A 24,417-nucleotide genomic window follows, 5' to 3' on the forward strand; every position below is an offset into this window, starting at 1 on the left:
CCATCGTTTCCCCCCTCACAATCAGAACAATCTCCCCTCTCTGTGTTCTCCAGTTGCAGATAGCAAGGCTCTGCGAGCCTGCCTCACAAATACCTTGCTCCAATCACAGAATACGAGATTTACTTCTTGCACTTTAAATCACTTTGCTGATCCCATTTTAATCCTTCAATTCTTAGCTGTCCTCACCAGCTACCCCATTAGAAAAAAAAAAAAATTTTTTTTTTTTTTTTCTGCTTCCTAGAAAGTTCAGTTCTTCCCTTTTCCTGAAGTTTTCCTTTTTCCTGAACTGTATTAAGAAATAGCATAGTCAGCATTGCACTATGTCAACAAAACATGAAAAACCCTCCTAGAACAGTGGATAATACAAAATAGTTTCATAAAACCCTCATGCACACAAACTACCTTTAGAGGGTTCTGTTAAGCGCCAGTCCTCTACATTAAGTAGATGGCGACAGAAGTAATGTAGACTTAACTACATCAATGTAGACGTTAAGTCTACATTATTTGATAAAGTCAAACCACTAACTGGGCATTATCTTTAGTTAAACAGTCCCAGTTAACAGCTGTTTACCAGTTCCAGTTGCCCGTAGAAGACTGGTGTATGGTAGTGAGCAACAATGAGATACTGTCTAGAATAAGGAAAGCATGTAAAATTTGAAGTGTGAAAGCACTGGGTAAAAGAAACTGTGAATATAAGAACTGCAAGGGGAAGAAAAGGTTTTGAGTAAGGACTCCAGAATCATTGAATCATTGAATCATTGAATCATAGAATCATTAAGGTTGGAAAAGACCTCCAAGATCAGCTAGTCCAACCATCCAACTACCACCAACATTGCCCACTAAATCATGTCCCTAAGCACCACATCTACCCTTTCCTTAAACACCTCCAGGGATGGTGACTCCACCACCTCCCTGGGCAACCCATCCCAATGCCTGACTGCTCTTTCTGAGCAGAAATGTCTCCTCATTGCCAACCTGAACCTCTCCTGGTGCAACTTGAGGCCATTCCCTCTAGTCCTATCAGTCGTTATCTGGGAGATAAGGCCAACCCCCAGCTCCCCACAGCTTCCTTTCAGGTAGCTGCAGAGAGCAATGAGGCCTCCCCTGAGTCTCTTCTTTTCCAGACTAAACACCCCCAGTTCCCTCAGCTGCTCCTCACAGGCCTTGTGCTCCAGGCCCTTCACCAGCTTCGTAGTCCTTCTCTGGACATACTCCAGGGCCTCAATGCACTTCTTGTACCGAGGGGCCCAAAGCTGAACACAGTACTCGAGGTGCAGCCTCACCAAAGCAGAGCACAGGGGGACGATCACCTCCCTGGTCCTGCTGGCTGCACTATTGCTGACACAAGCCAGGGTGCCGTTGGCCTTCTTGGCCACCTGGGCACACTGCTGGGTCATGTTCAGGTGAGCATCAGTCAGCACCCACAGATCCTTTTCCTCTGCACAGCTTTCCAGCCACTCTGCCCAAGCCTGTAGCACTGCATGGGGTTGTTGTGGCCGAAGTGGCCACACTTATCCATGTTGAACCTCATCCCATTGGCCTCTGCCCATCCTGTCCAGGTCCCCCTGCAGGGCCTTCCTACTCTCCATCTGACTGACACTTTCACCAACTTGGTGTCATCTGCAAACGTCCTGAGGGTGCACTCAATTCCCTCATCCAAGTCCTCAATAAAAATACTGAAGAGGATGGGCCCCAAAACTGAACCCCGGGAAACACCACTCCTTCTGAGTCACCAGCTGGTTTCAAGAAAGTCTTAAATGGCTTAGCCCAAATTTTAGCTCTCCCCAAACCTGATTCAGCTATCATCTATAACTCTTAAAAGAAGGTTGGAAGCTAACTAGAGAAGCCAGTATTTCACTGTCTCCTAGGCATCTAAGGAAAAAAAAAAAATCACTTTTTCTGAAAGCGCCCAAAGCATCCTGTCTTCCAGAAATGAGCTGCTTGGAGTCCTCTTCTGTGCTTCATGGTGTGCACAAGCCAGGGATATCCCTCAGCTAGTTCACCCGAGGAGCATATCCCATGTGTGTTCTCACAGTGTGACTGTTAATTTGCCCAGCAAAAATCTAACAGTGACTGATGAACTTCAGAAGAAGGCCAGTGGAGAAAGTTCATCATCTCTCAAGGCAGAAATTCAGAGGCTACATCACTTGTGCCACTGGGTATCAGTTGACACCTTTGTGGCAGATGGAGGTGCATTCTTGACCCCTCTCTTGATGGAGAGGAAACCATGAGAGACAGCACAACAGTGACTTAACCCATGAAGTGTGAGAAATAAGAACATTTTACCCCGGAAAATCTTTAGCAGGAATAGAGGTGTTATGTGCATCATGCAGTATATGTGTAACGAATGGATGAAACATAAAGAGTACTGGTATGTAAGTATTGCACAGCGGGCCAAAGCACAGATTAAATCCACAGCAGAACTGACGTGTTCCAGACATGTTGGATTTATGGTAATTGCTCACCACTGTGTGTGCATGATCAGTAATCACCCGTCTGTCTGCTCCAGCCAGACTGCTGGCTGCCATAAGCTTCTTGCATCGAATCAGACAGATGGGCAAATGCTAAGATGTTCTCAGTCCTCTGCTAGCAAATCCATGCACATTTTAGGAGAGTACCTTCATCACCAAGCGGTTTGATACAAGTTGAGGAAGGAATGGTAACGAGGGCATAAAGACTACTCACTCTTGCCAAGTGTGTAGCAGACAGGGTGATGTCCCTACCCTCACGGAACAGAGAACTTCCTTCTAGCTCTTGTTGCAAGGGCTGATTTTGTATTTTGTATTAAACAGATACTAGAATAAGCAAACAAGATCCAAGTATATCCGCATCCTTCATGCACACCTCCCCTAATCAATTGACACGAATCTCAAACATTTTCTCACCCAGTCAATATTTATGTGACGTTAACAACAGTTTTGACAAGAGAGACTTAGAAGGCACGCTGAACAGGCTGTTGTGTTACTGCTGCAGCACTTCCAGAAGGGCATGGGGTATAAAACTTCTTGGGCACAGAAGGGACTAAAAATGCACTTTTTGCTTTCTTTTGCTTCTTTTCTTTTTTCTTCAGCCATTCCCGTAATGTTCATCAATGTGTTATTACGTTTTTGCTGCTAGGCCTGGACCACAGAGGCTGTGACTGTGACATTGCCTAGCTGCAGAGGAAGGAAAACTCCTCAAACAAAGGTTTGCAAAAAAAATTTGAAAACAAAAATCACTCTCTTCTGTATTGGTGTTACGATTTACCGTGCAAAAGCCTTGGTGTCTTCCTCTGGCAATGCCTGCATGAGCAATTGGTGCAGCCCAATACAAACAGCAGATCTCCTGAAGCAAAAGTCAGTAATGGGGACCAGAATTCCACATTTTACACATGTTCAGGTTTCATGTCAGATTACATCTATCCTGATCCTACAGACTGAAGGCCTGTTAGTGACTGGAGCACACTGAGGCAACCTTAGGACATTAAATATTGAGGCATGGGCAGGTGCAGCTCCTGTTGCACCCCATCCTTAGGGGATTTGGGAGGGAGTGGGGAGGCTGCTTTGGCCAGGGCATGGAGCTTGCCTCAGGGCCTGCAGGCCCATGGGGTGACACATCACCTTCCCCCGGGGACCTGGCCAGGGTCCCTGGCTTTATCCCTAGTGTAGACAAGCGTCATCGAGGAGAGCATGTCTTAACTAACACAGCCTCCTTGGGACTACCCTTTTTGGTCTCTGCAGTAAAGACCAACACTTCTAAAGGAGATGAGCAGAATATTTTCTTGCTGCTTTGAGAGTCAGAGCACTGCAAAGTTCAGTGATACGCCAGGCAGATTGTAATTCATGTAAATAAATGATGTTTAATGAATTTCTTTGAAGACAGCAATTACTCATGGAAAACAAGGTGGCAAAAATTCCTTCCCTGCAGGAGAAGACAGCCGTGTTGGACTGCAATATTACAAATACCACATGGTATATGCAAGCTTAAATGACTTGGGAACTGATCCCCAGTGCACTTTGTAGGCATGAGCCACCATATGCATACGTTAAGTTATATTGCTGCTGAAAATCAGAGCAAAGAACTTCTCCTTTCCTGTGGACTAACGCTACATTTTGTCAAAATCTTCTTTCAGCCCATCTGTAGAAGTCTTTCTGAATTTAAAAAACATCATGGCAAGTGATGGAAGATCCTCAGGGAAGGTGCAGTGAACCTTAAGTATTGCAGTAAAGTGTGGCCAGCAGGCTTAAGGTTAAGTGTCCAAAAAGCAAGCAGTAGTGCCAAGTGTTTTGGAAGATTGCCTTCCACGGTGGCTTGAGCCAACAAGCAGGAGGGCTCGCTGTCCTTCATTCATGTTATCAACTTCACTGTTCTAAGGTGAAAAATATACTGAAATTCACTTTGTAGACTATGAAACTTTTTGGTGGGCCAAGGTATATACTTGGAAAAGATGATTTTCAACCTTTTTCCAAAAGTGGAGAAGACAAAAGATGTAACTTTTCTTTATACAGAGAAAGCAAGAAAGAAGTCCTCATGTTTCTCTGGGTATGAAAAGGAAGGAACATCCTTCATTTTTCCCTTTGTGAAGGAGTGGATGTAGAGGTGAAGAATTGGACAGTCTGGTAATACTTGTGATCCTGAAGTGGGTGTGTGACCCTTCCTGAGACTGATCTGGGTCTCTCTGATGTTGGCTGGGGTTAGGCTTTGGTAGCTGAGGCTGAAGGGCTGAAGGAAGCAAAGGTCCATATTTTTGGTGCACGAGCCTGCTCTCCGCCCATGTTTCTCGTAGGAGGAATGGGCTTGTGCAGCCCTGCTTGCCTCCTGACATGGAGTCAGGATACAGCCAGAGTGCGTGTAGAGACAGCTTGTGGTGGGTACCCTACAGCAACTCTGTCCCGTGACCATCAGGTGGATGTATGTACTCAACCTTTGTCTGCAAAGATGAGGGGAGGCTGGGTTTGCAGGAATATCTAGTGTGTTTTATTAGATTGATTCATATATATGGGAAAAGTGAACAAGCTTGTGGGCACAACAAACAACTGTATTAACCTTTAGAACATCCTCAGAGGTCCCTTGTGAACAACATTACTGTGACTCTATTATATAGGATGTAGAGAAACCTACGGGATGGGGTGTGTGATCACGTAGGTGTTGTGTGGATATTCCTGGGGAGGTACATAATGGGGATGAGAGACTGAAGTGTGTGTAGAAGGGATTGAAAAGACTGAAGAAATGGTAACAGGCAGAGTGGGTTTTTGGAGAAGAGTAGTAGAGATGAGCAAGGAAATGGGATCATTTCGCATGATGGAGGAGACTATTTCTGCTTGGGGACAGTGCTTGAAGCAACTAACCACACACTGCGGCTCAGGGCACGCACCCGCACCATGGGGGCACCAGCTGAGGCTTTTGGGGTGCGGAGCAGCGCACTAAAGGGAGCGGGGCGGCGGGACGGGGCGGGGGCGGTGCTGTGGCGGGCGGGGGGCCATGGCGGCGGGCGGGGCCGCGCCTCGCTCCATTTTCTTCCCTTCCCTCCCCTTTTTTCCCCCCTCTCCCGCTCCGCGCAGGCCCGGGCCGCGGCTGCCGTAGCAACGCGGAGGACGCCGGAGCCCGAGGGCCGGGGCCTGAGGGCCGGAGCCCGGCCATGGTGAGCAGCGGGGCGGTGTGTGGAGGGAGGAAGGGAGGGGAGGAGGGGGTGGAAGCGGCCGTCCCGCCGCCATCTCAGCGCCTCTCTCCGCCCCGCAGCCCTTCACGGAGCGCGGCTACTGCCCGGCGGCGGCGGTGGGGGGAGCCGAGCCGCCGCTGTTCACCGCCTTCCAGTTCCGAGGGCGCCTGGAGGGCCCGGACTGGCGTCGCCTGAGCGCCGTGGACGTGGGGCGGGTGTGCCGGGAGGGCGACGTGGCCGCCCTGCAGGAGCACCTGGAGCACGTCACCTTCTGCAGCGCCGAGCGGGAGCGCTGCCCGCACTGCCAGGCGCCCGCCGACCCGCTGCTGCTCAAGCTGCTGCGCCTGGCCCAGCTGTGCACCGAGTACCTGCTGCACTCGCAGGAGTACCTCAGCGCCCAGCTGCGGGGGCTGGAGGACGCCCTGCGGGACGCCCTGGCCCAGAGGGACCGGCTGGGAGAAGAGGTGGCCCGCCGGGCACAGGAGGTGAAGGCGCTGAAGGAGGAGTGCCGCCGGAGGAAGAAGATGATCGGCACCCAGCAGATGATGCTGGAGGCCCGGGCCAGCTACCACCAGGTGAGGGGAGAGGAGACGGCCACCTGCAGCTTGCTGGCTGCCAGCCCGGCGGAGCAGCCACGTGCCGTGTCCCCTGGTCGTGGCCTCGCTTGGCACACATCAAGTGTCATATAAACATGCACCCAACCACCCGCAAAACCCGTGAGGAAAGCACGTGTGGCTGGCGTTCATTGCCTCCATGCGTCCACCTGATGGTCACAGGACAGAGTTGCTGTGGGGTACACACCACAAGCTGTCCCTACACACACTCTGGCTGTGTCCTGACTCCATGTCAGGAGGCAAGCAGGGCTGCACAGGCCCGTTCCTCCTACAAGAAATGTGGGCTCATGCACCAAAAATATGGACCTTTGGTGGGGAGCAATGGGTGTCTGGTACTGAGCACCCACATCTTCCTCACAGTCATGAAAAGTAGGAAGTTGCAAGAAAAGAGATCACTTTAAACAGGTCTAATTCTCACAGTAAATGCTGCTATACTACATTTGGAAGTAGCTGTGTAGACGTCCCTGGGTCTAGAACAAAATAAGTTCAGTAATTTATTCTTTAAAATACCACCTTTGTGCAGGGAAGGGAGAAACTGTTTTCTTACGGGGCACAGAAGTGGTTGTGGGAAGTGTCTTTGCTCAGAAGGTCAAAAATAAAACTTTGCTAGTTTGATGACTTTGATACTTTAGAATTATAGACTGGTTTGTGTTGGAAGAGACCTTAAACATCACACAGTTCCATCTCCCTGCCATGGGCAGGGACACCACCCACCAGCCCAGGTTGTCCAAAGCCCCATCCAGCCTTTCCTTTAGCACCTTCAGTCAGAAAACACACAGGGCAAGTACATCAGCATCAGTGCGAAGTAGCCTGCTTGCCAGTTGTCACTTCCCTGCAGTAATGTTCTCCAGGCACAAAGTTTCTGCCTGTGTGTGTGACTCAGAAGTGACTCAGGCGTGATGGTAAAGAATACCAGTGGGTTAGCTCATCCCTAACTCCAAAACAATCTGTTCCTGTAGGAGCTTTCCCAAGAACCTTAGTAGATTGCCATTTTTACTCCGTATCATGACACAGTCGTTTTTGGAGGGGCTTTTGAGCTCTGGTTGTAGTAACTTGATTTGAAAATGTGTCAGCTTCAGCAGGTATCAGGACTGCAGATTCTAGCTTAAAATGTAGTCTGAATTCTTGGAGTGGTGAGGCCCTGGCACAGGCTGCCCAGAGAAGCTGTGGGTGCCCCATCCCTGGAGGTGCTCAAGGCCAGGCTGGATGGGGCTTTGGGCAGCCTGGGCTGGTGGGAGGTGTCCTTGCCCGTGGCAGGGGGGTGGGACTGGGTGATGTTTAAAGTCCCTTCCAACCCAAACCATTCTGTGATTCTATAGTATCAATGTCATCAAACGAATTCTTTCTAGGATTTGTAAACGCAGGGCAGCAGACTGTTCAGTAAACTACAAGCTTATGTTATTTATTTGTGCCATGGTTTTGGCATACCCGCAGTGTCAAATAAAAGGGGGTTTGCTGGTGTTCTTCAGAGGGTAGTTTGGGCTTCATCTCCTTAGTCTTGGCTGTTTTGCAAACAAGCCTGTTAATAGCTATTCACATTTTTATTTATTTATTTATCTTTAAGAGGTGGCATGCTGTATCTGATGTAACTGTGTTTTGGAATTCAAAGGTAATGGCTGTTATCCACCAACAATGTAAGTTCAACCATAAAATACTACCCTAAAATGAGCGCTACCTAAACGTCATAAATTTATGACCGCCTTGCCAACACCTTTGTCTTTATTTAATTTCTTAGTATTACATGTTTTCACTTCTTGATGTTTTGTACAGCAATGTGATGTACTCACTCACAGTGTCCCCATAGAGTGTACATGGTGTCTAACACTCTAAGTAGCTGCAGGAATAAGGTCACATAATCCAAACCCTGGATATCCCCTGTGTTAGCCCTGTTTCCTGCAGTAAGAGCTTTCTTCCCCTACCAGCAAGTCAAACTGACGTGAAGTTTGTGCTTGAATGGATAACATTATTTCACAGCCAATTTAATTCCATAAGTGTTGTGCAATCTGTTACACTGGAAGCTCCCTCTTGGTTGGCAGCAGTGCTTTGCTGCCATGCTCTGTCTTTGCTTTGGCTTTACGCTAGCACTGATTTGCTTGGGTTTTATCCTTGCGTTTGTCTGACAAAATTTGTCTTCATAATTCATGACTCTAGTGTTTGCTGGAGGACACAGATTTAAAAGCCTATCTAACTATCAGTGGCAGTATTTTAAATATTAGATGACATCTGGGAATTTGGTTATGATGGCAAGATCTTCAGTATGTTAAGTCAGTTTTTAACTGTTTATTTACATTCATGTCACAGTGAGGAGGAAAAGGGGCTGAGTATTTGTGGGCTGTTAAAATATATTTATTTGGGGGGGAGAAAATAAAAGTCTGGGAGAGAGCAAGCAACCCTACCTAAAGCATTTATGGGTTTTCATTTATAGTATTGCCAGTACATTCCAAAATCTATGGATGTGGCTCCTGTTCTTGCACTGTCCATTTATTTCTAGTATTCTGAACACTAGTGGGATATACATTATATCACATATACAGTGAAAAAACATCTTTTACAACAGTCGGGATCTAAATTTGACTTAAAATGGGGTTGCAAAGCAGAAACTGTCATGTGAACCATTGAAACAGAGGACAAGTTATAATGAACTTGTATATAAAGTTTTTTTCAGATGAATTTTGCGATCAAGTAACTTAGCACAGTTGGATATGAAGCTGATGAAGCATTTTCCTGAGAGATCCTTGGCTTTTATTACACCGTGTTAGCGTTATTAGAACCTCAAACCTTAGAAGTATTTGACTTCTTCGCATATATCTTCCATGTGGTTATTTAATTTTTTTTAAACTCAATTCCTTTTTGCTGTATGGGAAAGTAATGATGAGACAAGAGGACAAAACTAAGAACAGTCTGCATTGAGATTTTCAGTATAAAAAGGAAGAAGGCATGTAGGAGGCATTTAGGGGCATTTGAGTAAAGAGGAAAGAAGGGATGCCATCCAAAGGGACCTGGACAAGCTTGAGAAGTGGGCCCGTGTTGAACTTCATGAGGTTCAACAAGGCTGAGGGCAAGGTGAGCGCCCTTACCTAGGTAAGGGCAATCCCAGACATGAGCACAGGCTGGATGGAGAGCTCATTGAGAGTGGCCAACAGGTCAAGAGAGGGGATTGTTCCCTTCTGCTCTGCCCTTGTGAGACCTCAATTGGAGCCCTGCTTACAGGTCTGTGGCCCCAAGCACAAGAAGGACATGGGGCTGTTAGAGCAGGTCCAGAGGAGGGCCACGAAGTTGATCAGAGGGCTGGAGCACCTCTCCTATGAAGAAAAACAGAGCTGGAGCTTTCAGCCTAAAGAAGAGAAGGCTCTTGGGAGACCTCATTGCAGCTTTTCAATGCTTGCAGAGGGCTTCTAAACAAGATGCAGAGCAATTCTGCTCAGGCAGATAATGGCAGGACAAGGGGTATGGTTTTAAACTAAAAGAGGGGAGATTTTGATCAGAGGTTAGAGGAAATTTCACTGTGAGTGTGGTGAGGCACTGGCACAGGTTGCCCAGAGAAGCTGTGGGTGCCCCATCCCTGGAGGTGTTCAGGGATGGACAAGGCCCTGGGCAGCCTGGTCTAGTGGGAGGTGTCTCTGCCCATGGCAGGGGGGCTGGAACTGGGTGGTCTTACGGTCCCTTCCAACACAAGCTGTTTTATGGATAGCTAGCATAAATATATGAACAACTTTACAGAAATGTGGCACAGTGAGAATTTTAGCCATTTTTCTTGTGAAATGGAATTTATTAAAGGTGCCTACTTTTGGTATCTGGGCAAAATAATACAGTCTGTTAAAAGCCTGAACTGCTATACTTACCAAATAGGTGTTACTACTAATAACTGAAATGTTATCTATTTCTACAGTGTCAACTCTGTGAAAAGGCTTTTATGAACTATTCCTTTTTACAAAGTCACATGCAAAGGCGTCATCCGGAAGAATCTCAGATTGGTATGTACTTCAGTATAATCACGGAAATTAAGAGGCATCGTTAAGAAACGTATAAATATATTGAGGATTTGTGGTCCAGGATTTTTTCACACTGAGAATGATTTTTCACATTGCATTTCTGTATGGCAGATGCCAGTTTGTGTGAACACAAGCAACGCTGACTGACGAAACGTATTCAGTGAAATACGTCTCAGTCTGGAAAATACTTAACAAAACATATTCCACGTTTACACTGCCTTTTCAAACTAGAATTCCCGCTGAATACTTCAGTCAGTAGCAGAGTTCAGAGCATAGTTTTTTTCTTTAGGTATATGTGCTATAAAGGTGTGGGTAAAAATGATTAAGGTACAGTAAAGAAAATAGATTTTGTGAATATATGTGAATTACTAGAGTAGAAATAATCCAATTTACCTGACATCCGTTTGAATTGGGATCAGATGCTCCTGGACTAAACTAACTGTAAAATATAGTAAGAAAAAGAAACTGTCAAGACTGATCGAGGTTCATGTATCTATGTTCATTTTGGTTGCTGTGCCACTTAATATATTTTCTTTTGTCTCTCTTCATTGGAAAAAAAAAGTTTCAAAAACATTTCTCTCAAAGTTTGCTTCATTCATCCCTAAATTCTCTCCTTCCTGTTAGGCTGTGTGCCTCTGATTTACTGCCAAGGCTTAACAGGTATTGACAAAGGGCAATGATTGGAAAAGAGGAAGAAGAAGATCAGCTGGGAGGAGGAAGAGAGGGAAGAATCTAGCAAGCTATGCACTGCAGTTCATAAGGCAAATAAAACAATGGAGCAGTGAAAGGAGTGTATTTAAGCATCCCAGGGAGCGTTAATATATTGGAAGAAGAAAGAAGTTCTTGTGCACATTACGCTTGATTAAAAATAGATAATGGAAGTATCTGCAGAACCAGTTGAGCTAAATATCACATAAAGAATTAGTCATTCCAGATAACTTCTGTAATGAGTCTTCCATTTATGCAGAATAAATTATACCTAACAGAATTGATCAATTGAGGTTATTAGTCCTTCATGCATCCTTCTTTGAGCCTGTGTTGCTTAGATTCCTGTGGTATGCTTTGCGATTAGATAATACAGTAATTTCTCTTGTAAACAACCCATAAACTACTTCACGTGGCAGTAAAACCGGTATTTTTCAGTCTTTGAGGACAATGTTAGCAGTCCAGAGAACATAAGTATTTAAAAATATCTTTGGTAAATAATTTTACCATTAATTAATCATGGTAGTGGGAAGGGAAGTGGCGTAAGAATCACAGTTCATGAAGATGTTACTGAAACACTGTAGAAAAACATATACAGTAAGCATCGTATTTCCAGAAATTACAAGCAATGTTTTTAAATATTTATTTATTTTTTTTCCCTAGCAGAACAAAAGAGGAAAGCTAAGACAGACAAACTGCAGGATGAGATTGATAAACTGAAGGAGCAGTTGCAGCTCACCAAGTCCCAGTTAGAGGCTGAACAGCAAGCTAATATGGTCAGGTTTTCTAAGGTAATGGGTACTATTTAATGTGAACCTCTCAAAAGAAGTAGTACTTTGGACCCTGCTTGCTCGTTTAGTAACTAGAACAGAACAAAAATGTGTCTACAGCTTGCCTGGCAGCAATGCTGCTTGGGCATTAGAGCATAGCAACCCCTCTGCACACCCCTGTGATTTTAGAACATTCCCTTTCCCCTTACATTTTGTTTTAGGCATATTTTAAATGAATACTTAAGAGAACACTTCTGTTAGCACTTGCCAGTTCATAAGGTAAGTGTGGCCTGTTATTGAAGCAGATAGAATTGGTCTTGCTGTGGTGAAATAGAAGCTATTTTTGACATGATATTTTGTGATGATTAAACGTTTCTTAGATATGACTGGTTTTATATATGATTTAGTAAGCTAAGTACCATTTCTTCTTTGCTGTGAAGAGCTTTAGTAACACGGGATAAAACAATTTAAGGAAGAGAGATTAAGAAGAAACAAGACAAACTGTATATTTCTGCCTATCTTTGTGGGATTTAAAGACCAGAGAGTCAAAGCAAACATAGTCTTAGCTATGGCTGTGTGAATAAAAACAAAACAAAACAAATCTTAAACCAGAATGATCTTAAAGCAGTAATTATCTGTTTCTAATTACAGGCAAGGCTTTATTTAGAATGATACTGAATTGTGTGGCTGTACTTCCTGGCTTGTCAAAAGAAACAAAGAATCTCTAAGTTATCTGTTTGTTCTTTTCAGCTTGATAAGTTCAAATCATCTCACAGTTTTCATTTCAGTTCAAGTAAATAAAATAGGATAATTCCCTATCAAAATGGGGATTGACTTTTTTTTTTTTTAAGGGGGGGGGAAGGGCTTTGTGATCCACTTTGAGGAGGGAATTTTTGACACGCAAGACCAGATACTTCTAATGATCAAGTTAAATGCTAATCCTGGTATTACAGTTTGCCCCATATCACACTCGAAAGCAGCATTTTGTGGTTGTTAATGTAACTCGTGGGAACCTTCTCTTAATAGATCACCCAATATTCCAAACTTAAATGGCTTTCCTTGCAGAGTTCAAGGGCCTTTAAACATAAAACCCATTGTGCAGTTTGAAAAGAAGCACATTTTGAATTTAAAGGGAATAAACAAAACGTTGCTATCATTTAATTATTTTCTCCCTTGATTTCAGAGGAAAAGCCAATCTTCCGTAAAATATTCAGTGTTTCCTTTCCTGAACACAGCTTCAGGCTCTCCTTTATTCACTCCTTCTCTTGGAACCACGTAGCTTCCTTTTTTGTTTTGTTTCATTTTTTTTTAGCCTTTTTTTTTACCATTTTCAAAAGTACTTTAATATCTAAATGAAGAGTGTGGATAGAGTCTCACCTGGGAGTGCAAACAGTGTCAGAATAATGAGTCTTGGCCCAATGTGGACATCTTCTAGGTATTCTTCTCATTCATTCTGTACCTTGCTTTTCAGAGGTACATCTATAAGTATATTTTTCCTGCACCTAAAGCATCACTCATATGATGTGGGACTTAGTGTTCATAGCTGCTAAGATTTTTTAGTACCTTAGGGGCCTATTTTGAAGTCACTTATTAACTGAGCCTCCTAATTACAAGGAGACTGCCTGGAATATCCTGGAGCTACAAACTTAATTGTTACACAAGGCTTTTGAAACTTCTGTATTTTTCTGTGGTGTTGAGGAGGATAAAAATGTGAAGTGTGACTGGTTGCAGATTGTCTGCTATGACTTGACAATTCATGTATCATTGTGTCCAGTGGATAGTGGAGAAGGTCTGAGCTGAGAGGATACAGAAGATCCTGTTCTTAAGTGTACAGTGATCAGTTTTGCCAAAAAGTATGTATATTTTGGGCAACAAACTGCAGGGTTTTGCAGAAATTCAGGATTGTACAAAAATGCTTGCTTAGTTAATGAGATGGTAAATGAAATTTAACAGATGAAGTGCAGCAAATACATATGGGGAAAAAAAATCTAACTTCCTCTATGAAAAGGTGAGTCCTGAGCTAGAGTGTTGTTGTTGAAGTGCAAGCTCTTAAGACTGTGATAGATAGTTCCAGGGAAATTCAGCCCAGTGATGAGTAGCAACAACAAAACTGAATTAAATATTGCATATTGTTATGAAAAATCAATGTTCAATTCTGTGGTGTAGCCACAGCTTAAGTCTTGTCTGGAGGTCTGAGCCATTCATCTCAAGAAGGGCTCAAGTTTGTAGGACAGAGTTATAAAAGTTACAGCAAAGGGTGACAAGGATGATTGAAGCCTGGAACAGCCTCTGTATTTAGAATGACTTATCATTCTGAGAGTTGTCAGGCCAAAAAAGATGACAGCTTGGTGGGGGGAGAGATTGATGCCTGTAAAGTCATGAGTTATATAGAGTGAATAGGTATCAATCATTCACTCTCTCCTAGTTCAAGACCTCGCATCCATCAAATGAAATTGTCAGGAGACAAATTTGAAACAGAAATGCTTGATTCTTCATGCAATGTGTAGTAGACCAGCTCATTAGCAAAAGACTTTGCAGTCTTCCCTTGTGTCCGTGTCAGCTTTTAGCAACTGCAAGCGTATATGAGAAATCTGTTGAAGGTTACCAAGTTTATAAAGCTGTGTCAGGCGGAGTTGGCAGCTTGGAAACTGTTAATATGCGTGTTTGCTTGCTCTGCTCTTTTCCTTTCCTACATTATACACTCAGGGCTTCTTTAAGAAATGTGATGGTGAACTAGGTGGATCTTTGACATGACCAAATAAGGTAATTCAAAACTTGTTGAAGCTTGCATGTTTTGCTAGCAGAATATATCATCATCCAGAATTCTTCAGAAACTTGTTTTTTTTTTCATGTTTTTTGGTGTCACGTTATTGCCCATTGGAAGTGACTGCTTCTACATACAGTTTGGGTGCTTGAGTTAGTATTTTGCTTGTGGGAAGAATAACAGGTATCGTTTTTAAAATATTTTCAGGAATGTGAACAGCAAAAATCAAAAGAAGAAGAAATTCTCCAGTCATTTCATCAATGGAAAGAAGAAGAAAAAGCAAAATTAGCTGATGAAATAGAAAAAGTAAAGGAGATGTTTATGAAAGAGCTTAAGGAGTTATCTTCAAGAAATTCAACACTAGAAAATGTAAGTGTTTTAAGTTTTCTAACGTTTTAAGGCACAAATCCTTTACAGTAGATGATGAACTTCACAGAACGTTAGGGATTTGAAGGGATCTTGAAAGATAATCTAGTCCAAGCCTTCTGCCAGAGCATAAACTCCTAAATTGCATCACACAGGAACGCATCCAGGCAGATAAATTTTGGATATTTGAAATGTGATGTAGTCACCTGAAAGGTTTTCTTACGAAACTTTAGGAGTAATAGATAACTGTAACTGTATCCTTGTCTACTGGTTTTATCTATGCAACTTCAGTTTTTCAATTAGTTATGCCTTCAGTAACCAGACCATTTTTTTCCTACTCCTACTCTATGAGTGCCTTTTCACAGATGAGTTATGCTGTTGTTATTGCTGTCTGTTGGGCATGCTTTGTACTAATCTCAGAAGTGGCACAGAGGGGCTAATATCTACATTATAGTCCTGACCCTAGAGCTGAATATGTTTTCAGTATAGTCAAAAGAAATGCTTCCCAGAGTTCTGGCTAGAAAGAGAATTATAAAAGTTAGGTCAGAAATCAAATACGCATTGCATTACCAGAGTGCTGGTATTTTGTAGGTGTTAGTTTCCGAGTATATTTGCAGTGTATGTTTATATAAGGTGTATATATTAATAATTACACGACATTTGATAAATGCTGAACTCATGAGAAACGTTAGAAGAACTTGATATGATCTCTGTATAGTTGTATTTAAAGTAAATTTTGTATTAAGTGACAGGTTCGTAAAACAAAAACTTTATATATATTTGGGCCTCAAATGTTTTCTCCTCCTTTTAGCAACTGTTAGCGTTACAAACATCCAATATGCAACAGAAGTCCAATTTAGGGACACTGAAAGACAGCCAAGAATTTGCAGAAGAGAAGTCTCAGAGTCCTCAGGATTATTACAAAGTGGTCAAACTTCTTGAAAAACAGGTAACGCTATATCTTAACGTGTTGCTTTTGACTGCTTATGTTCTTTTTACTTTTGAACATCTCTGAGCTGGATTTTAAATTCATAAGTAAAGTTCTCATCCTTATCAATTTCTGAAGTAGCTTTAGTAAACAGTAGTAGATACAAAAAACAATTTCTGTAATGGAAATCAAGGAATTATATCCCTTATCCTTTGTAATTTATAGTTATGTATTGATATATTTGATTAAAAAAAAAAGAAAAAAAGAATAAGGGAATATCTAGCTTTACCAAATACGGCTTGGTTGAAGTTTGGTTCCAGAAGGCTCTAATAAGCCATTTCTGTCTGCTGATTTGTGAGGCCTCTTACAGGAAATGATGGAAAAATGTGAATTTTCAATTTCCCAAGATGGGAAAAAATACATTAAGAATTTTCTGACCAGATTTGCCAACTGGTGGCTTTTGAGCCACACAAAACTCTCAAACCTGTCATGTTAAGCTTTTGTATCCTACACTCAGGACTCTATCATCTGATCAGCACAACTGCTGGGCTAGTTGGGCAACCAAGTCCTATCTATAGGAAAGACCAAGCCAAGAAGGGCCACACAGGCTGAGATGGCTGCATTGCTCAGAGGCTCACCTGCATGTCCAGGTCATTCATTAAAATAAATAAATAAATGAAAGAGAGTTTTGAGGCCTTTGGGAATACCCACATACCTTTTTACTTTCTTTTTTGACACTTTGTAACATGCATAATATATTTCATGGTTTTAGGGATGTGAAGGTCTTTGTATGCTGCTGGTTTCGTCCAGAAGTTTGGTCCTTTCTGTTCCAAGGGGTGGAAAAATTAGTTAGTTTTACATTATTTTTTATTTCATCAAAGGAAATTCACTTTAAAACTCATTTATTAAGGCTGTTTTCTTATCATTGTTATGCAAAATACATTGTTAATGAGTGTTTGAAATGACAGTATTTGGGAAAAAGCCCTGCCTGTTACTATTACTCTTATTAGTAGTAAACAAGTGTGTTAAAATACTTGTGTATTTCTCAGTCACAGTCACTGTATACAAATCTAGGAGCCAAAACATAGTTTCCAGAACGATTGGTAAGAAAGCCACACTCAGGTGTATAAAACATGCTGATGAATGGTCTGTGTCTAGGGCTACCCAAGTTTTGTATCATCAATAATCTTTTTTTAATACTTGTGCTTTATTTATAAAAAAAATAAACCTGCATATATTGAAGTAGATGTCAATGTGTTATTAACAAAAATTAATATTGTTTTCCTTTATACAGGAAAGTAAATGGACGTCCAGAATACAAGCCCTTCGTCAGGACCATGAGACAGAGAAATCCCTGGTAAGTGGCACAGCAAACCACCTATATTATAAGGAGATAGTTTTCTTACCCTTGCTGTAGTTCTTGATAGGCTGTAATACAATTTTTTGGGATTAATAAGCCTAGATCTCAAGAGTTTGTAGAAGTGTTTCCCCTTAGATACATTTATCTCTGTGTTTCAGTTACGTTATTATCTTGAAGTTTTTCTTAAGGCCAAAGTTGAAAAGGAACTTATCTTTTAAGAATCTGACAGACACCTGAAACTGTATCTCTCTTTTGAAGGGCTCAACTAACGCTGTGAACAGTGTATTATGCAGTGTGTTATGGGGATATGCTAGATAGTTGAGGTACAATTTGCCAACATGTAGCTTTCATCTGCCCTGCACATTCAACTGCCATAGACCTACAGCATGTCTCAGTCTGTTTTTTCTCTTTTCTTTCACTTCCTTGCTTCTTTTTCTGTTGTAGCTTTCAAAATCAGAATCTGTTCGGCTTTTCGACGGAAGAACACCATGGCATTTTGTTTTGCGTTGGCTTACGTATTTTACTATACAAAGCTTTATTCCTCAGTTTTCTTTTCTTTTCTTTTTTCTTTTTTTTTTTTTTTGTGTGTGTGTCTGCGTTTCTTTTTAATCTCTTTCCTGCTTTGTTTCTCTTGCCTCCTTTCCTTTCATTTTCCTTTCATCTGCGCGACCATGTAAGAACTGAGCAGATCATAGTGGTCTGGCCAAAACTTCTCCTCCTTTGGCAAGAAAGCAGTGGGGAGGAACCATGGAACATTCCCCCAAAAGGATGTAGTTAATGATACCCCACATACATGCAAGAATAGAATAAGGGAGGAGCAACGTGAGTATTACTTTTGAGATGGCACACCTAAAATGTTGTTTCCTTTCTTCTACAATCAAAGCTAATATGTTAGGTTTATCATGCAAGTTCACATCTTGTCCCCTTAAAATATCGTTATTTGACACTATAACCAAAACATTTCATATAGTCAAATGCTTTTTCCTGCAATCATGTTTTTAGACAATCTCAGCAATGTGTTTGCATGCCCCTTCCTTTGTATTGGGATTTAGGTAGTGTTCCTCGTACAAATAAAAAGTGATGTAGGCAACTGTTTGTCATACATGCAAGTTGCAATGAAATCACAGGGGACATTACATTTTCGCTGATAAAAAGAGTTAAAAATATTTAAATATACTTGTTTGTTTATTTATATAATATCAGTGTCAATGTATTTTTCCTTTTGCTTGCTTTCTAGCTACTGTCACAGATTGAGAAGCTTAAATCATCAGTGAGAGAAGACCTGAATAAAAATAACACCTTTTACAAGAGGAGGATAGAAGAATTGGGGCAGAGGCTTCAGGAGCAGAATGATCTGATAATTACTCAGAAGAAGCAGGTCTGTTTTGTGAAGCAGTCCTTTTCAGAGAGCATAGGAAACAGAAATGTTTTCCTATATATCTCTGGTTGCATAGTTTAATATTACTAGTTGGTAAGAGTATTGCTGGAGTATTTTTGGCTACACTTTGGAAATAACATTAGTAAATAAGAATAGATCTGGAAAAGAGACACGGGGATGAAAACCAGGAATTAAAATATGATTTAGAATGAAAGATTGAACAAACCAAATGTTTTTAATAAGTTCTACAAAAAGTTAAAAGATTACTAAGTTGCAATCACCAAAGACCTCCACGGATAAAAAAAAAAAAAATTCTGATTGTGAACAGGATTTTGTCTGCTACAAGATGATCATAATGAGTTACAGTGTCTGAAATCTGAAAATACATGACTTGTAGACAAATAGACAAAACTAGAGTAGACAGGAGAGCTGTTTGTACAACTAAAAATAAGTTGTATACTAAGTGTTTCTTTGGAATGGAGCTAAACTCCAAAGAAATGGAATGTGAATTGCTGATGCAGAAACGATTGAAACTGTAAGTGCAGAGGTGGCCCATAAACTGCTCTCCTTTCACTCTAAAGCTTGTATTGTGCACAAAGCAAGAGTGCAACATGAACACATAAGAAAATAGAAATAAGTCCTGAATATCAGGTGTGAATGTAATAAGTTAGGTGTGAATGTAATACAGTTAGGTGTGAATGTGATAAGTATTAAGTAGAATATTTTTCCACAAAAGTATTTTTCTCCCAAGATCATAAACAATAATTTCTGTCATGAAATAGTACTGAAACTAGGTATTTCATACTGAACATGCATTTCTCAATATTGATTGTTTACATTTTTAACTATTCAAATATCTATTTTATATTTTATTTTATTTAGATAAAAGAATTGTCCACAAAATCAGTTGCAAGCTTCAAGCCATGTGATGGTAAGTACAAAAGGTAAAAACAGATTTTGTTTTTGATTTGAGCAGCTTTGCTAAAACAAATGTTACAATTCATTAAAAACTGCAGACATCAGCTTTTCTATTTAAATATTGAAATCAAATCACTACTTGCAATTTATTTCTGTCACAGGGTACCTTACCTGTAATACTGTTTCCATGCCTCTGTTATTTTCCAAAGTTCATGTTTTGCAGCTGTAAGAGCGTGTAATGTACAAAGCTGATGGTTTGAGTAGTGAAGAGGTGTGAAATATAGCATCTTTGTTTCGTATTATATAAAGAACTTTTGACTTTGCTTTATGAAGTGTACTGTAATTTTTTTTGCGCTTCATTGTTATTAGGCTGAAGAACCCACAAAATTACTGAAAGGATAGACAAAATTGATTAATTGATCAGTTAAGATACAGTTGTTTAAAGAAATGTAAGAACTCTAATGATACTTTTTTGTGTAAAGTCTTAACATTTGAAGTTTGTTACATGTAGCTAAACCTGTTAATAGTATTTTGTGATGCAGTCTTGCACCACAAATCTACCTATATTTGATACTGCAGTTGATACTACAATAGTTGATGGCAGCTAGATTAATTCTTAGCCCAGTTTGGAAACCATCCTGCTTTATTAGTAAGGCATTGGCTTGAACTCAACCTTAACAGCAGGGAGTAGGTTAGTTTGAGAAGAAAACACTATTAGTATGGCTGTATGACTTCTCAGTTGGAGGTGGTCATACTCAACCGTGCTGAAGCACAGGTAAGTATAAGACTCTTACAAAAGTGAATTTGCTCCTAGGCCCCAAACTGATCTGAGGAATGTAGAACTGATGTGATAATTCACTCCAAGGCACTCTATACATTGTATAGATAGGGTTCACGTTAATTGATAGGAGGTGTGGAAGAAGTGGAGATAAAAGCCTTGATCAGGGTAGACTTGGCTTTGGGCCAAAGCTTCTTGCCTGCGATACAAAGACAATGTACATTCATGACCAAAAAGATGAGATTACTAGTGAAGATTCCTATTCCAGTTCAGTGATTTGGTTACTAAATTTTTATCCTGCTTGTAGAAGCATTAAAAATATGAAGCATATCCAGAGTTTGTGTTGGGAAGGACTGTTTTTCGCTTGTAAACTATTTGTTTAATTTTTCCCCATTAAAGCAAAAAATCCTGTAATTCCTAAGTATGATTAAATATTGTTGCATTTATGAATCTGTAAGTATCTGTTACTGTTTACTATGATACATTCACTTTTTTTTTTTTTAATTTTATGCTGTTTTAGCAAATACTACTGTTGAGCATCTTGAAGAATCTAAGTCAAGTCTACCAGTGATGCATGGTAAGTTTTTGCAATAGGTCCAGATGCAGTTCTTGCAAATCTAACTCTGTCTTCTCGAATTTGTTATTTGTCAAATCATAGCTGTAAGACTAGTTAAACTAAAGGAAAGTAATTTGAATCACTTTGCACATAACCACGTTGAGAATTCCTATGAAGTAATAGTGAAGGGATACCGCAAAGAAAAAAAAGAAAAAATGAAATAATAATTGTAGAATATTTCCTAGCACATTTATAGAATCAGAGCATTTTAAGGTCACTGAAAGTAATTACGAAGAGGGAAACAATATTGTTTTCTTTTAGAAAGGATGCTCATTTTCTAGATATGTGCATACAGTAGAATTTATATAAGGAAAATATGTGGAGACATTTGTTTTACAAACCTTGAAGTATCGTATTTTCATTGTGACTTATAATGTCAAGGAGGAAAAATATGGCAGAAATAATCAAAATAGACATTCATCCCATCTAGACAGTTCATCCAGAGTCAGCATATGTCAGATCATATGTACATTGTGATATTATTTGATAGCGGGGAGAAAAGAGAATCATTTATTTACATTGTTTTGACTTTGTCAAAATAGTTTTATTTTTTTTGTCATTATGCAAATTATTGGACAGTGTTGTTACCATACCAGTATTCTGTAATCAATTCTTTACTTACATTTTAAGTTGGAAAGTAATATGAAAAATCAACTTTGAGCAAGTAAACCTTAAACCTTACAAACAGTAGTTTAAGTATTTGGAATATTGACATACTAATTGAATATGGGTTTATTATTATTACTTCTCCTAATTTTAAAACCTGTCAAAAGGAGGGAAAAAATGTAGTCTAAGAAAAACATAAAAAATATTACTTTTTAAAGTAAATTTAGAAGGTTCTGAAGAGGCATATGGGAAGAAGGAGCAGAGTACAACAGAAGCTTTACATAACCTGATCAAAAGTGAAAAACTGATTTAAAAACAAGTGATTTCAATATGTTTGTGACAAGAATTATTAAACTACAGAAGAGAGATTTCCATTATATAGTAAAGTTATGTGAATAATACAGGTATTTCCTATCTGTGCTAGGTTACTGTTCATTGCTAGAAGCTTAGTAAGTATAACTTTATGTAGATGAAATGTGTGGTGAACAATCATAATATATTATTAACACAGTATAGATAATAGTATTTTAAATAGTCCAGTATTTTTTTCATTCAAACCAGCTTTCATTTCACCAACTCAGTAGTGCTGGTTCTAGTTAGGAGATCTCACAGCACATACTATGGCTGAATTAAAGAACTGAGTTTTATGAATAATCTTGCTTCTAAGGGATTACACACTAAGCTTTTCAAGCTTTGTTTTTTTTTTTTTTTAGTGCATTCACTCTCATTTCTACTGTGGAGAAAAACCATTCTGTGAACATTCATATATTCTGTACTCTGGCAATTTAAATCTGCTTATTTAGATTTTTTCCTGATTTCTTACCTCTTTGGATGTGAATTTCTTGACACCTTATGAAACTTCCCAAGATAGAAAAGGCTGTTCCTGCCATTGATGTAGAAAAGATTCACTATCACTTTATTATGAAACCTCAAAGAAGGTGTTTCCTTCAGATTCCTGTGCTGATGATTATTTTATTTATCTCTGCAGGTCTCTCTGTCTGTCCCCTTTCTTCCCTTCTGGATTTTTTTAAAACTTACCCTACCTAATTTCTGGATATAAAGGTTAGCAGAAATTATAGTGACTTTCCCGAAACTTTCAGGACTCTTCAAGGGATTGAGTTACATTCTGAATTAAGATATCATGACTGCATCTCATGCTCTTATGGAAATGGAAGTGCTTGCTGGTAACTTCTTTACACAAATTTACTTAGCATAGAGCATCTCTGAAATCAGAAGAACTGTAGTTTTCCTACCAAGCAATACCTGCATATCTAGTAGCTTTCTTTTTCTTTTTTTCCTTGTCTGAAAGAAAATTACTTCTGGGAAAGACTCTTTTATGTGAGCTTAAGTACACTTTTCAAAGTTGCTTGGAAGATTTTGCATCCTGAAATTACTTCTGTACATCTCAAATCTGTGCTGTAAATAGAGTTACAAATTACAAATGAGTTATCTTAGATGTAAAGTGGAGTACTTAACCTGGTGCTTTTGCATTAATGTTGCAAATGTCCTGAAGAGCTAGTAATCTGCCTAGAATGCCATCCTGGCTGACCACTCTTCTTTGAGTTCTGAGCTAGCTGCAGTGTTGTGCAGATATTACTTCAGTCTTTCCAAAGATTACTTCCCTCTCAAGAAAAAGCAACAAATGAATTACAGTACATATTTTTTAAATGGACTTTGGCTCCTATATTGCTCTTGAAATGTTAATACTTATTCAATGTTTAATCATTGGTAGGTCAATAATACTAGGTGGAATTAAAGACAGTAGCTAAAAAGCAAAGATATTAATTAGATTGACTAAATTTTCCTCAGTTGCTTCAGTTATGTCAGGACCGAGTCATAGGTTTTAATGTACAAAGCTGTCTTCTTAGATAGTTAACAGAGAAAAGGGGTACCTTCAGAGTTTGGTTCAGCCGAACTAAGTTCTGAATTGCTCTTTGAAGTTGCCTGTGTCTCTTCATTGACTGTAGAAGGAGTCTGAGATGAGTAGGTTCCTAACTTAGAGGCCTCAGGTAAGTGTCTAAAATTTACCATTTATATGTAAGGATAAATTTAAGAATATTTAATAATATAAATTTATTTAAGAATAAATTTAAGAAGGTTTAAAAGTGATATTTATGCTGCTTATGTGCAGCATATGGCTTCCCATTGATTAGTTAGGAGGAAAACACATTATTTAAAAATGATGGTTGAAATGATGGGAATCAGATTAAGTCTGGCAGCCCCTTGGTTGTGAAATATTGAGCATAAATTAGAAAATGAAAGGAGACTGTAACTGTGGCTTACATTCTTTATTTCTTTAAGAAATACAGCAATTTACAGCAAACAAGTTTTATATTTTGTCTTTGGTCTTCATAGTACACTTGCCAGAGCGCTTACTGTGGGCATTACTCCACTATAGACAAGTTTAACACTGCTGCCTGGGCTAAAAGTACTTTAGCATTTCATAGCTCTGAGTAAATAAACAGGGTTTTTCTTCAGATACTGACTAGTAGACCAGATTCTAATAGTACTAGCAGAATATTGTTTGTTTTTTAATGCTTATTTGTTTTAAACTACTAGATAAGAACAGACAAGTAATATATGGTATGATGGAAACACACACAGTCAGAATTATTGTGGGATGTGTTTTCCTATGCCACCTGCATGGAAAATGTCTTCAAATATTATTTAAAACAGAAATGTAATGATTCTTTCAGAAGAGGTAGTCTGGAGGATGTGGGTAAGTACTTCCATCATTGTGGAGGTCGTTTTAGGGTTGCAGACCTTACTGATGACTATTGATATGGCTGGATTCAGGGATATGTGACACCCAGTGATATATAACTACAGCCAGCTTGCATTAAGGCTGGGGTTGGCAGCTGGCGTTTAGCTAGGTGAAAGTAGGAAAGCTAGGTAGGGGATTTAGCAACGTATCGTTATGAGCCATTTGGTTAGGGTTGGATGTCGGGGAGGACCAAATTAGGTTTGGAGTGAAAGCGGTTCAG

General features: G+C 40.1%; 1 protein-coding gene across 4 annotated transcripts in view; it reads left to right on the plus strand.

Moving 5' to 3' along the window:
* The first annotated feature begins 5,443 nt into the window (after nt 1-5,443).
* Nucleotides 5,444-24,417, plus strand: part of DZIP1 (DAZ interacting zinc finger protein 1) — a 32,707-nt gene continuing 13,733 nt past the window's right edge. Inside the window, exons 1-10 of one of the 4 annotated variants that reach the window (XM_038173473.2) lie at nt 5,444-5,620; nt 5,719-6,213; nt 10,142-10,226; nt 11,613-11,740; nt 14,691-14,852; nt 15,661-15,798; nt 17,072-17,134; nt 18,375-18,515; nt 19,398-19,446; nt 20,732-20,788. In XM_038173473.2, coding sequence (XP_038029401.2) covers nt 5,618-5,620; nt 5,719-6,213; nt 10,142-10,226; nt 11,613-11,740; nt 14,691-14,852; nt 15,661-15,798; nt 17,072-17,134; nt 18,375-18,515; nt 19,398-19,446; nt 20,732-20,788 — 1,321 coding nt within the window. In that variant the 5' untranslated portion in view covers nt 5,444-5,617. The remainder of the gene's footprint in view (nt 5,621-5,718; nt 6,214-10,141; nt 10,227-11,612; nt 11,741-14,690; nt 14,853-15,660; nt 15,799-17,071; nt 17,135-18,374; nt 18,516-19,397; nt 19,447-20,731; nt 20,789-24,417) is intronic. The other 3 variants (XM_038173471.2, XM_038173472.2, XM_038173470.2) reach the window with 3 other exon arrangements.

This window comes from Anas platyrhynchos, chromosome 1 (genome assembly GCF_047663525.1).
Source record: "Anas platyrhynchos isolate ZD024472 breed Pekin duck chromosome 1, IASCAAS_PekinDuck_T2T, whole genome shotgun sequence".
Lineage (NCBI taxonomy): Eukaryota > Metazoa > Chordata > Aves > Anseriformes > Anatidae > Anas > Anas platyrhynchos.